Source organism: Streptopelia decaocto (assembly GCF_964273445.1).
Source record: "Streptopelia decaocto genome assembly, chromosome: 3".
Lineage (NCBI taxonomy): Eukaryota > Metazoa > Chordata > Aves > Columbiformes > Columbidae > Streptopelia > Streptopelia decaocto.
Window position 1 is genome coordinate 96,560,371 of NC_138656.1, and position 14,477 is coordinate 96,574,847.

Below are 14,477 nucleotides of genomic sequence, written 5' to 3' on the forward strand. Positions count from 1 at the left end.
GTCAGGCTTTTCACAGAGGTCAAGTATCTGCAAACTCGTAGTACTGTTTCCAACTGCCTTGATTTTCATCTGAATTGACACATTAGGCTATAATCAGAGTGGGTCCATATTTGTTCATTTCTTGAACTAAAACCTTTACTCCTCCCCAGAGCTGTTAAAATAAAAAACCCTGGGTTTGCTCAACTTAACATTATAAGAGTATAATGCAGAATTTCAGATGTTGGTTTAGTTATCCTCATTGATGAAAGACGTTTACTTACATGTGTTGCACAGAACACTTAAAGTCTTGCCATCATCCGTACTGCATACATACAATTCATCTTAGGTTTAGGCTTATCTCAGATCCCAGAGACTAATTAACAAAACTTCCCCTGACTGAACTTCTGGTTTTTGAGTGAATGAGTTGGAATGTTTCACTCCAGAGCAGAAAATGTGGAAAGTGCTTTTCCTTTACCTCTCCACATACTAGTAGCTAAGTCAATACCTACAAATGATCTAAAGAAAAAACAGCCTTACCCCAGTTGAGAGAAAGCCTGAAAAGTAATTTAAGGCTCAAGCATATAATGTGTGTTGCATACAGTTTGAGTCTACACAGTCTTTTTGAGATAATGTGTTACAGTATTTAGTGTTTGTTGAAAATAGGCACAGGGTTGTGCCTTCCCTTAATACAATCATAATCTCCTCTGTCTCTATTTCAATTTTTATGGCATGGTAGGGTCTGATGCTCCCAGGCACTTGTCCACTCGAGACACAGGTCAATGTACTGGAGAGCTTCATCTGGGAACACGAGAAGGAAGTAGATGAACCAGAGGGCTGGAGTAGATGGAACGAAGTAACATTATCTAAATACAACAGCAAATATACAGTTCTTAGCCCATCAGAAGCTCAGAGTGTATCTTTCTACCTGCCTGGTCCTAACAAGTGGTAAAGTATTGGAGAGCTTTGAAGTAGGATGTGGAGAGAGTGAAGGACTGCACAGTGGATTTCTACAGTAACTTGTCAAAGGAATTCTGAAAAGAGAAGCATGAAAATGGTTATTAACCATCCCATCCCATTCTCTCCCCCTCAGATTTAATGCTTTAATGAAACAAAGGTGAGAATCAACAAGTAGGTAAATGTTAGATTTGATAGGGAGGGTGGGTCTACAGTGGTGAGAGCTTAGAAGGGAAATTAACTTTTAATCTGATGAACTGGGAAGAGTGAAACAACTAGTGACTAAAATAGTGAAGATGGCAAAGAACTGCATGAATAATCTTACGAACAGGAGTTTGGTGGATGAGAGGAACTGATATTGCAAGTGTTGATTGAGGGAAAGATAACAGCAGTCAAGACAAAAATGATAACTCTGGGATTGGACAGCAGTTCTGGCAGGGAGGGAAAGATATACCTTGAAGCTTCTGTTAAAACTGTGGTGCCTGACCAAGGAAAACATTTATGCTTTAAAGAGGAGGGTCAAGTGGACTGATTACTTTTTATGAACTTGATTGACACAAGACTATGGAATCTGTAGGTACTATAAAAGAAATAGTTATTTTTTAAGAATATGAAGGAAAAGATGATGCCCAGTCACTGTATAATACAAAAGTTGTGCTTCTGCTTGATTTGAGGGAAAGTATTTGCTTGTTTCTGTTCCTCTGCAGATCGTACTTCACTGCCTAGTAGCAAGGTCTGTGATATCCTTATCAAAGAAGTTTTTCTTTCTTTGACAAGGCTATTTCATCCTTACTTACACCAGGCTGCATTCTTTTGATTTTTGTCTGTAAATATCCTGCATTGTAATTTAGACATGAGATCCTCTCTGTAGCAGTTCACAATTGTAAAGCTATCTCCTTATGCAATTTTGAAAGTATATTTCTTTAATTATCCAAAGTTTTGAAAAAGCAGTGTCTTTAAACTGACCTAGGTGTTGCAGAATGTAATTATTTATAGAAGTTTCCAAGTTTCAGCATCAGCTGCTTTGCCTGTTATTAAAAGATCATATCACAGTGATAATTCTGTGAAGTGCCCACCCTGTGCACACTTCCCCGAAGACCCAACTTTCTTTCTCTTAAAAGCCCTGACTGTACAGTTCCATTAAATGTGACATGAAGAAGGAAAAAACAAACCCCAAAAGCTGTCTGGACTGGCAGTACCAGTCCTTTTGTCACCTCATATGTAAGTGCACTTTTTTAAAAATCCAAGATCAACATGAGAGACTTTGTGGGCATTGATAAATCTCCTAAAATGCCACAGGGTGGTTCTGTCTCCAGATAATTCAGCTGCTTTCCAGATCACAGAAGCTACGAGGCAAACTACACAAGCTGGCACAGACAAGGGCTAGCAAGGTCCATCTGGCATGATCTCGGGATTCTCAGGGGCGAGGAAGACACGGACCTGTTGGCAGGCTGAGGGGGCTGCGCCTCCAGCACGATGCCACAAATCACTGCTGGTCCCTCTAAAGGATGCTGGCTCCAGCAGCTCAAAGAAACTTGCAGTGCTACGTTACACCTGGTTGCCATGTGTCAACACCTCAGCCCTGTGCAGCAGTTCGAGACGCTCCTGGATGCTTAGAGGGTTCTCTCATATCTGTATCAACAGAAGAAAAGATTTGCTTTGCCAGCACCCAGCAAAAGCTCTTAGCAGACACCTCTCCTCATAACTTCAACACCAGCTGTTATTTATTTACTAGTGGCAGTTTTAAACCACCTTCTTGTCAGCTGCTGCACGATCTGTAGTAAGGGCGATGTTCTTCCAGAGCCCACCATTTGGTCATACCATGCAAAGAGCTTCTTCTGAAAATGATAAAAGGAGATCAGAAATAAAACTCTCTTAATGCAATAGGACTACGGCCAGTTGGTTTTCTGTTATTAGATCTGTCATTAAAGAACTCAGACTGCTGACACAGACTTTTTCATGTTTTCCAGTTTTCAGTCTGAGCAAATAGTCCTTTTTTTTTTTTTTTTTTTTTTTTTTTTCTTTCTTTCTTTCTTTCCATGTTGGTGTGTTGTTCTGGAGGAAAAAAACAGTAGTTTAATTGTTTTCTAGACATTGTTCCTGGGATACCTCCATTTTATGCTCTGGAAGAGTTAGAAACACAGTCCTACACAGCCACAATTCCTGCTCAGAAATGCTGATTAAAATCACCTTTGCCTTACAATCCCTAAGCTGATTATAGGTTGCACCAAAAAATGCATAAAGGCATGTGTGTGCTAGCAGCTTCCTAGGGCTGAATCTGCTGATCACACTTTACCACATAATGCAATCCTGCCCAAATTACACTCTATATAGATCCATTATGATAATAGAAGTTTATTATAGTGGAACTATACACAGAGAATCAAGTGATGCAATAGTTTTCACTAGTTCTTTTTATTTAAAAAGTATCAGTCTCTAAAAAGTTGCCTATAGTTGAGTCAGGAAAATGTCCAGAAACATAAAAACAGGTTAACAAATCTGTAGTTTAATAAGTCAATACCAGATGGCTTATATACTAGGGTGACTGTGAATATTTAGAGGCTTTTTACTCACTAGATATACTCACCCCAAATACAGTCACGATCTAAAACTGATTACAGAAACAGAAAAGAGAAAAAAGAGATGTTTAATCCACCCACCTTATGGGTTTCTGGCAGTTTGCTTTCAAAACACATCCTTAGCCAATCTCACACTATTAGTCACTCTAACTATAAATAAATTGTTTTAGATCCTGATTTATTTTTAAGGATATACTGTTTCAAGAGGACACCAATTTTTCTGCCATTCTGACACAACTTGAGCAACGCATTCTTCAAGGTCATGCCTATGTTTGTTTTCAGTATTTCTGCATTTACCAGTGTGAGCACCCAGAAATTACACAAAGTGTGGTAAAACCTCATCTCACCTCCAAAAGAGGAAGAAGGGAAGGGGTCTTTGTGCTCTGTGCATCTGAGTGATACCACCTACACCACCAATGCAAGTGAAATGAGTTAAAATAGGACCTGCAGTGAACCTTAAGAATAATACTTATTTTGGCTTTTTGGTTTATTTTGGTTTAAACAGCTTCATAATCAAATTAAGCTAACTTAGAAAGGTCTTTAATCATGCTAATATGATTTTGTAAGAGACAGCCTTTAGCTGGAGGGCAGGAGAATTCTGAGGAGGAGAGACAGCAGCTGAGCGCAGTCATTTTCACAAAAAATGGCAAAAATATTCATGCAGGATAAAAAAGTCCTCCTCTGCAAAAAAAAAAACAAAAAACAAAAAAAAACCAACTTGAAAGAGAAAAAAGTAAATTAAAAAAATAAAAAAGTAGATTTCTGATAAGGTAAGGCTGGTGCCATCTTGTAGAGCAGACAGCGCACTGTGTTGTACTACAGCAGAATGTCAGTTAAGCACTGGACCTTGAAAGATCTTAGCACTGAACAGCTCAAAACTACCCATGAATCAATGATCCGTCACGTTGCTGGGTTCTGTGCCTTTTCTTCTGCGTGTTATTGTCCTTAGGACCTCTGTATCAAGTGCAGGTGTTTTTTCAGTTGGTGGATTTTTGCTGACAAACAAATCATTTGACAAGCTTTCACCATTCCCCCTCCTGTGTAGTTTTACTGAGAGATGACCAGCATCAGTGTCTTTTCATGCTGAGGTCTTGGGTAGAAATGCACCTCCTTCCAACACTGAGGTGGTTGATAACCCACAAAAGGTCACAAGCTGTTTGTGTGAAAAAGTTCAGACTACAAAAATGAAGTAGTATTTCTTTTTTGCTGCCTGTACCACATGCTAGTCTTTGGATTTATCTCTCACCTCTCCTGAATTTGTTATATATTATTACAAAGCCATATTCAGTATGGATGAACAGCACTCCTCTTGCCTATAACGTGACACCAAAATGAGACACTTAATTTCCTGCTGGCTATATTTACTTGTGTACTACAAATTTTGCAAGAATAGCCAATACATAGGGATTTCTATCAAACCATATAATTTAAGGTGAAATTATCTAAATTGACAGCTTGTTTTATCTGAAACATTTTCATTTAGAAAAAAGTATCTTAGACTTTTGACTGTCAAGTCTGTAACATGTGTGACTAATGAAGACCAACAAGCTGATCCAAGAATTTACTATTTAAATTGCTGAGATTAATCTTAAGAAGATCTATGAGGAAAGTGATTTGGAATGTTACATTCTATAAATTAATACTGACAGATTTTTATGGATAGTACATTTAGGAAATGACTGCAAAATAAACTAGGAGATTTTAATATTCAAATTTAAGCAATATAATTCAAACAAATTATTCCGTTATTTACTGGGAACCATATGTTGACATGTCACAACCTATTTAAGTATTTATATTTTAGTCTATAGTACTTGGCATATAGTTTCTTAATAAAGGGTGATACCATGTTACCAGTTTTCTGCAGTAAATAGGTAAATATTTTTTATTATAAACAGTACGATTTGTAGACAGACCTGATTACCAGTTTTTGTGTGCAACATATCAATTTTTGTATCAAACATATTTTCCTAGTTAAGATGTTAAAAATGTGCTTGTCAGAGAACTAAGCAAGGAAAAAAACCCAATAAATTACATTTTCTAGTTTATATGTTAAACCTGGCTATATAGCACTTAAATACTTGAAAACGAGATCTTAACCTTTTCAGTTACAGGTGTTCAGTATTTCTGAAAATAAAGTCTGTTTAATTTTCCATAAAGTCTTCATATCTTGGAGCTTTTCCATTAAGTATATTTAACATTTTACAGAGCAACTATACAAATGTAATTTGTGCCTGAAACAACTTGCCACCCAGATACTGCTGAACTTGTTTTGATGGGAAAAATACACATAATCCTCAAGTTTACAGACAGTGTGCATCCAAATTCCTTAAAAAGCTCATGAAGTTAGAACAATGTAATGGAATGGCAACATTTATAAGCCGTTGTACCTCGATTGTTCCATATTATTAACTTGAAATCATTATTTTTAGTACAGGGTTTCCATTGGCTTACGCTGCCAGTCCTCTGAGGAGAGCACTGAGCTTGGAAGGTGTGTTATAAGCTGCAGTTAAGTTACTTGATAATACATTACTGTCTCTGTGAGGATTCATCGTTTTGATGGACCTTGCAAATATTTAAAGGAGATTGTACACTTATAAATAAAGAAGCGCTACACCACATATTTTACAAACAAATCCTACTTTGTAACTATTAAAAAAAACCCCACAGGTTTAAGAGGAATTTAAAATTTAAGATACTGGCATATATTTTTCAAGCAAGTATCTGTTCAATTTTTGACAGATTTTAGCGCTTGAGTTATATGTTGTCTTAAGTCATTTGACTCAGGATCAGTAACTCTTTATGGTTTCAGCCTAGAGGTAAGGTAGAGACAGTCTGAAACTCATTTAAAGGTATTGAAATAAAGTAATACCTCGACTATATGTCTGACCATAATTACTGGTTTCAATTACTTCTGAAAACTCAATTTAAAAGTGCAAGTTTACACCAGCAGGTGTGAGTTGAACACAATGGGACACCTTATGTTTTTACCAAAGAAATGTAACTAGCAATGGTCATGAAGATATAGCAACATGGGCCTCCAGCTGCCTGCACCACGGCTGGCTTGGGCGCTCTTGCCCATACCGAATGCACATCTTTTAATGGCACTGTAATGTGACCAACTTTGCTTGGAGATCAGAAAATATCTTTCCACTTCCTTGCAGTGAATAATCATTCATTCAACTTCTGGGCCTGAAGGTCTTCAAGAAATAAATAAAAGCAAGATGGCTTTTATTAGGGAAGTACTTTATTATTAAAAAACCCTAAAGATTTGACAAGATGAATACGTAGTAATAAAAATATAGAAAACTCTTCCATGTATTTATAAAGACACAACTTGCGTTTTCTTAGAAATTTTATTCACAGATTAGCTTTTGTTGAATCCAAACTAGGCTTGTTCCCTTACAACCATATGGAAGCTCTTGAGTTAGCTCACAGATGAAAAATGTAGTTTTCCATGGGACATACTGTATGCTGAGTGACTGAATCTGAAAGAAATAAAAAAGCAGGATTATTTAAGATAAAGTGCACAAGAAATAGATTATAAAGCAACAATGTACTTCAGAGCAATTTCTGGTATAAAAGACTTTGGTGGAGCTCAGAACCCAGACAGAGAAGGACCCTAAAAAAAGAGCAGTCAAATGATACTACCGCAAGAACTCATCATTTATTTAACTTTAAAACAGGTGCTACATTATCTACCTATTTGCTTTTTATCGTGCTCAACCTTGAGTGAATTGACAGTCATTGTTAACATCAGAAAGCAGATAGACACAAAACAACTGGGTTACAACAGTGAAGTGTCAAAGATTAGATAAAATTTGAGATCTGATTTGATTTATTTGATTAAGATGGCCATTTCTAGGTGACAATGTTCATACTGTTATGCAAGCAATTGCTGAGAAAGGGACCGAACTTCAAGGGCCTGTATCCTTCCTCTAAAGTACCATACAGACTGCAAAAGAGATCTGAGAAATTTGTAAAGGGCACAAAGAATTCAGAGTCCTTCAGGAGCAGCTGGATTTGCAACTCCTTCAGCCCACCGAGGGGCTGAGCACGGCCTGTCCAGCTGCAGTAAACTCAAGAGATGCTGGATCTGGAGTTTATTTTGCTCTGAATGAAAGAATCATGCAAAAAATAAATTTGAAAATCTGGATGAAATTTGTTCTTGGTAAAATTACAATGGTGAGGACCAGGACCATAATGAAGCAGTCTTACATCTAGTAAGAGAAAGTCCTCACCATAGAGACAACCTTCCTGAAAACCTAACTGTTCCATTTTCTTCCTTCCATAACCTCAGTTTAGTGAGCTATTTCCAGTCAGTTTTTGAATATATATTCCACATTTTTATATATGAGTTGAAATTTAGTGTCTTACCTAATACCCATTTTTCTGATAAACATTTTATTTCTTGGTACTTCTTTCCTGGTTTTTCTCCTATACAGATTTTTGCCTGACGTAAGGTTTTACATATTTTTCCTCCTGACAGCTGTATAAGTTCAATTAGCTTTTTGCAGGGTGGTTGACTGGTAGGAGATACAAACATCACAGGCTGGTTTGAAAAGAGATTTTGCTGGTATTTTCCTGTTGATAGTTGACGCTGAAGTCTGCAGATCTATATTTGAGGAAAGAAGAAAATTAATAACCCATTCGTTGCATTTCCACTCAAAGTAAAACTAATCCTTCTCTTTGTTAATTCAGAGAAAAAGAATATGAATATGAACTTGACTTTTTCAGACATATCAGAAAATCTTGGGTAAATTATACAACGTATTTGCTGTATTATATTTATTTAGTGGTTTCTAAGACTTCTTAAAGCACTTGACAGCATTATTTTACACCATATTCTTACATTCTTACATTTATAACACTGGCCATCACACAGAAATATCAAAGATATTCTGAATAATTATAGCCTTTCAGCACAAATACAAACCGTGAAACCATTTATGATATGTAGCACTCATCAGTTTGTACCAGGGAGCTTTAAAAATGTATCTAATTCAGAGTTTAAACTACCATAGGACTTGTTTTCCCCTCCTGTGCTCCACAAATATGAACTGTATTTTGTCTCAAATGTAGGAAGTGACAAAAAAGTACTGGAATTCAGAGCAAACTGTTTCATGTAAACTCTTTTGCCTCTATGAAAAGAAAAAAAGAAGTCCTCTGTGAATACTGTGCAGCCTGTAACACTTCTTCATTATAATAAAAAACTGCTTCATCTAGATGAGACAAATTTTCTTCTCAGTAATACTAGGCAGGACAGTGATTCAGCAATTAAAGCCATTTCCCGTAGTGTATACAAAAAGCGTACACACTATGGTATGCAATATAAAGTTTTAATACTAAAAAAAAAAAGCAAGCTTTTATTTCTTAGAGTGAGATTGCCATTGACCTGCCCAATTAATGTATGTGACTTCTTTGATTCTGTATCTCTTGTCAAAGTTTGGAAAATGTGTAATGAGATTGGAGTTAGTAGTAAGATCAGAACAAAAATAAATGTTTCATATTACACGATGCTTGGAATTTTTCATGCAGATGATCAACATGAGCATGTTATTTAGAGAAAAAGTTGCTCTGTATAATCTGAATTATATGAGACATCTGAATGTGAAACTATAGTCAGTGATGTTCCTAGAACACTGGAAGAAATTACTTGCTGAGTGGATTCCTTCCTCCAGTCTTGTCACAAACTTGCTGTGAAACTACAGGCACTTCAGATTTTAATGCAATAATATATGTGTTTAGCAGAGGTACAGCCAAATTAAGAATCTTCACCTGGTTTACAAGGGTGTATAAAGCCAAACAGTTCCAGAGCATGTTCACAAATCCCTAGACAAAAGTCAAAGTGAATTGCCTTAACATTTTTGATCAATTAGCTAGATGAAACACCAGCAAAGCATGAAGCCCTTGCTAACATGAGACTTTATAGATTGGTGGTTCTGTGCCACTGTCCTCTCCGCTATTCTTGGACAAGTCAATCCTAATCTGAATTCTGAGATCTACTCCATCAATAGGTAATTCAGGGTTTTTTTTGTGATTAATCCCTTGGCTGCTCTCCTGAGAATAAAACTAAATTGAATCTTTGTGTTTTGAATTAAGGAAGTTATGAAGACAGTGACTGCTATGGATGAAGCAGGCCAAAAAGACTCAAGAACAATCCAAGATATAACCTTTATTTTCTATTCTGTGAACTTAGGTTTATGAACGACATGGCATCTAAACCTGTCTCACTGAAGTCAAACAGCTGCTAAATAATTTTGTTGAGCACAGCATCAAAGCAGAGTTACATTGCAGAATTTGAAGAACCCAAGCTCAGCTCAGAGGGAGCGCATTAAGTCTTGGCCAGATGAATGATACACGGACAGAGCAACTCTTCATCACTCAAACAGTGAACATATCTGGTGGCCTTTTCTGTACGTATGTTGGCACCTGGTACTTTACATATGTGCAGAAAATCTGGTTTTGGACTCGGTAGGGTACTGCCTCCTTCCATCTGCACAGAATGCTCTTCTGTGAATATCTGGCTGATGTCATGAACTACAGAAAATTAATAACTGTATAGTTTTAATATTAGTACTGGATTTAGAATTGGCTAAAAGTATCACTTGCTGATGGGTCTTGTGAGGCTTTGAGGGACTAGCTCATGAACACTGAAGTCTCCCATGTACAGAGCAGTGTTGTGATTATGGTATTACTAGGACTACAATAACTCATTTTCATGAATTATAAAACTGCACGATCATGAAATGACAAAAGTGCTTGTGGTAACCAAGGTCAACAAATTAAAGAATGCTTTATAGTGAAAAACAACAATCCCTTCACATCAGCCTCAGAACAGTCACATGATGGATGCAATTCCATCTTAGTTGATCTGTCATAGAGCTCTGGGATTGTTTACTAGGACAAATCAGCTGTAACCTATAGAAGAACAACGATTACCAGAAGACTTCAATGCTAGTTTATCTAAAATAAATCATATTTAACTCAAAAATACAGAAATTACACTGTTTTTGTCAACCTGGAACTCTTTAGATTTTAGAGACAAAAATTATTAGGATTGAGAAGCTTTTATCTTAAAAATGCAATAGGACTTGTTTTAGAAGACACCAGATATAAACTGTTGCAATCTGCTATTTCACATATTTTAAGGAATATGATTTAAAAGGGCTAATTGTATTCCCACTTCTTCAAGTATTTCCCCTGAAAGAACTTATTCACTGCCACTGTAATGAAAACTCATTCATATGGTACATCTTCATACAGAAAGAACTGTTGGAATAAGTTAATATTAAAAGCAAATGTGTACACAGCTAACCATCAAATCAGGAAATCAAAATTTTGAGCACTTCCCTCACCTGATGTCCACAAATAGCATGCTTTATCCTATGCATTTAGTATGTATTAAAGGAACCCAAGGAAGTGAAATGCTGACATGCTATAGAGAGGATTTTCTTCAACGGCTTTTAGAACTCCAGCTGTGTGGATTATCAGTACATTTGAGAAGAGGACTTGGTAAGAACACAGTACATGTTGGTGGCATCATCAAAGGAAACCTTCCACATGGAACGTCATCTTTATGTTTGCTTTGTCTGGATGACCAGCACCATCACAGCTTTCCCGACAGGCTGTGTGTGGTTTTGCTCCAGCACACAGGTCTTAGAGCTAGGGAAAATCATATAACTTATGTTCAGAACTCATAGAGTAGTCTGAAAGGTTAACTCTGCTTTCTGGAGCACTAACCTGACAGAAATGCCAGCAGCCGGTCACCGGGAAGGCAGCGGGCTGCCCACACGGGGTCAGGCGCTGGGAGGAGAGGGCAGACCCCAGCCCGTCCCCCTGGATTGACTCAGCTGCCTTTGCAACATCAAAGCCCTCGCAGCACTCCGGGGGTGCTCCCAGCCCTTTGAAACCATACACATTTTGTGTAAGCTTTTACAAATAAATGAATAATTCCTCAGCACAGACCAAGCCTGGGAAAATATCAGACCCCAAAAGTGACTATTTCCACAAATTGTGTATGTATCAGTTGGTAGTTACGGTTACAATTGTGTCAGTCCCTATTATAAAAGACAACACCGATTTTCCTTTCTACTTATATTTGTTAGCAGATGGACAGAAGAACCATGTTAAAAACATCTATTTACTCTTTTTGTTAAGATCCTAGGAGTTAACGTAATTCTTTCACTAGCTAGATGAACGGCAGGAAGACGCCTCTTATATCTATGCATTTCTCATAAATGTACCATTAATTTAGATGTTTGTTTAAACCTAAGTTTTGAGAGGAAAAAAAAATCACTTTGACAGAAGTAAAACTTATGAAACATTATGAAAAAATAGTGCCTTTCTTCACTATATAATAATAATAAACAACCACACACCAAACATTTCACCAATTATTGTCCCTCCTTGTGACTGATTTTCAATCCCCACAAACCGAATGAGCATGTACTAAACACACAAACAAACCAACCAAACCCCAACTTTGCAACATTGCCTAGAACTTTATGAAAATAAGTCCTGCTAGGGGTGGGGTGGGCAGAGTGGGAACAAACATAAGGCTCCATAAAAGTCCAAGGGTGTGATCTTTTTATGAGGCTCAGGGGAGAGCCATCAGGTCCCACAAAGGTATTATCTCTGAATGGATGCCTGAATTAATGCAACATAAAATGAAAGAAAACTAATTCTTCTAGATGTACTTAGAAATTTTTCAGCATTGAAACAGTTAATGTCCCATGTACAGCACACAATTTTCAGTGTACTTCCAGAAAATAGCACATCAATAAATTTTCAGTCTAAAATGCTATTAGAATAATACTATTTCACAAAACCTAAAGGAAGAATATGCTTCTGATTTACTACAATTAATAGAAATCATATTTATAGGCTAGGAATGAAAATGTGAAATATTAGTTTAAAAAAGATATACAATGTAGCCACTGGTAATAACTATATATGTCTATATGTCTTTGCTCATGCATTACACAATCAATATATGCGTAATGGTAAATCTTTATTATTAATTTATCTTATTCACCAGAGATAAATAAATCCACAAAAACAAACTCAGAATTTATTTTATCATTACTAGTTGAGCATTTAATATAGAATTGGAAACCTTATCAACACCTATTTGAAAAGGCTGTTTTTTTAATGAAGTATTTAGTGAACTTATGGAAACCTATAATTATACCTTGGTTGTTCTTACTTACAAAAATAATAAATACATTTTATTAAATGCAAACAGCAGGAGATAAAACTGCGGACATAAGTTTGAAGAGAGACGATTGTATATTTTATGGTTTATACCTATATAAAGAGATGTTATTTCATTTGAAGTTGATAAATTGCTCATTTTCACTAAAGAGAAAAGGATTGGACAGTTGAAGTCTTGTAGATTAGTTCACTGCTCTGCAACTATTAAATGACGTAAAATCAGAAAATTGATAAAGTAAAAGCCTCAGACTTTATGGTTTGATAATCTACATACTTAACAAAAAGAGACAGATAAAATAGCATATTAATTTAATATGTTGCTGGGGAAATATTAAGCTTTAATATTTTAATATTCATATTATTTCTGTGTGGACAAATATACTGGCCAAATAACATTGACATTTTCAGCTACTGTAATTCTGTAGGAAGACCTCATGAAGAAAACACTCAAAGCTACAACACTGTTAGGAAACATTACACTTGCATGGTTATACCCATTTTCAGACAGTCTGTCATTTAGTAAAAATTTAAAAGAAAAACACATATGTGGAACCCCATGTACATGTAAAGATCAAGGGCTCACACTCATCCCCACAAGTGAAGCATCAGCCTGATGCTGATAAAGAGGAGTGTATTGCAGCGTGCAGACTTCTGGATGTGCAGTTATCCTGCAGCGAGGAATTTGCAGAATCTGCAGAACCCTACAGGGATCAAGGAAGTTTGTGTTAACAATGCAGTGCTCCTGCAGGACAAAGAAGAAATGCTCTCTTTTTCATCTTTCTAAATATGAGGTTTAACAGGAGAATAGAAGCAACTAACCAAACAGCAACTCTGTTTTTGTAGGAACAACGTGGGACATATGTTTTCTACTTAAATTAAAAGCTCGTCATCTTAGTTCTATTTCTTATAATTTATTTTAGCAGTTTGCTGTTTTTTTAACACATTGAGAATACTAAAATTGAAATAATATTCACTAAAAGCTTTAAAAAGTACTTTGGAATGCTGTACCAGGTAAATAAATTGGTGCTCTCCAGTATAAAAGAGCATGTTAAGAGCTGAAAACAACTTCTTTCAGCAAGCTGTTTCACAAAGAAATTGATCCTCAGCTTTTAAGAATCTTATCTATGTTAATGGTACATCACACCGATGCAGGACCCCAACTGGCTCAAGCCATACTACCATACTATTATCTCAACAGCAGCCAGAACCTTATTCCACTGTTTGGTGTGAAATGCATTTTTTATTGCTAGTGATATTTTTAATTCTCAGAGCAAAACTCAACTTGCAACATTCACGCAAATAATTATAAATACTGCATCCTTATTTCTCAATATTTACTGAAACAATGCTTTTCCATTGATTATCAATATCATTTGTCTAAAACAGAAGTTCCCTTTCTGTCAAATTAAAGCAGAAGCCTTCAGACAGAAGTGAGAACGCACGCTTTGAATGCTTGATAAAGCTACATAGCACCCCAGCACATGCACACAAACTGATAGTATGTACAGGCAAACCTGAGATACATTTGTGCAGGAGAAGACTGGTGCACCGAGATGGGGGCCGGAGGCAAAGGGAGAAAGTTTTAGAAGACAGAGTGGAAAATTTGGCGCAGAACAAAGAAACCTCCAATGTCTTGTCTTGACAAACAAAAAGGAAAGTAAAAGAAGGAGAAATAGCACACAGTCAAGACTATATTATCTGACAAATTCTTCAAAACACAGTTTCTTCCCCTCCTCTGCATAGTCCTTC

General features: G+C 36.5%; 1 protein-coding gene across 2 annotated transcripts in view; it reads right to left on the reverse strand.

Moving 5' to 3' along the window:
• Nucleotides 1-6,448: 6,448 nt before the first annotated feature.
• The window catches only part of MCPH1 (microcephalin 1), a 127,325-nt gene continuing 119,296 nt past the window's right edge, over nt 6,449-14,477 (reverse strand). Inside the window, exons 11-12 of one of the 2 annotated variants that reach the window (XM_082050036.1) lie at nt 7,890-8,127; nt 6,449-7,000 (exon numbers count right to left, since the gene is read on the reverse strand). In XM_082050036.1, the coding sequence (XP_081906162.1) occupies nt 6,945-7,000; nt 7,890-8,127 (294 nt within the window). In that variant the 3' untranslated portion in view covers nt 6,449-6,944. The remainder of the gene's footprint in view (nt 7,001-7,889; nt 8,128-14,477) is intronic. The other variant, XM_082050034.1, reaches the window with a different exon arrangement.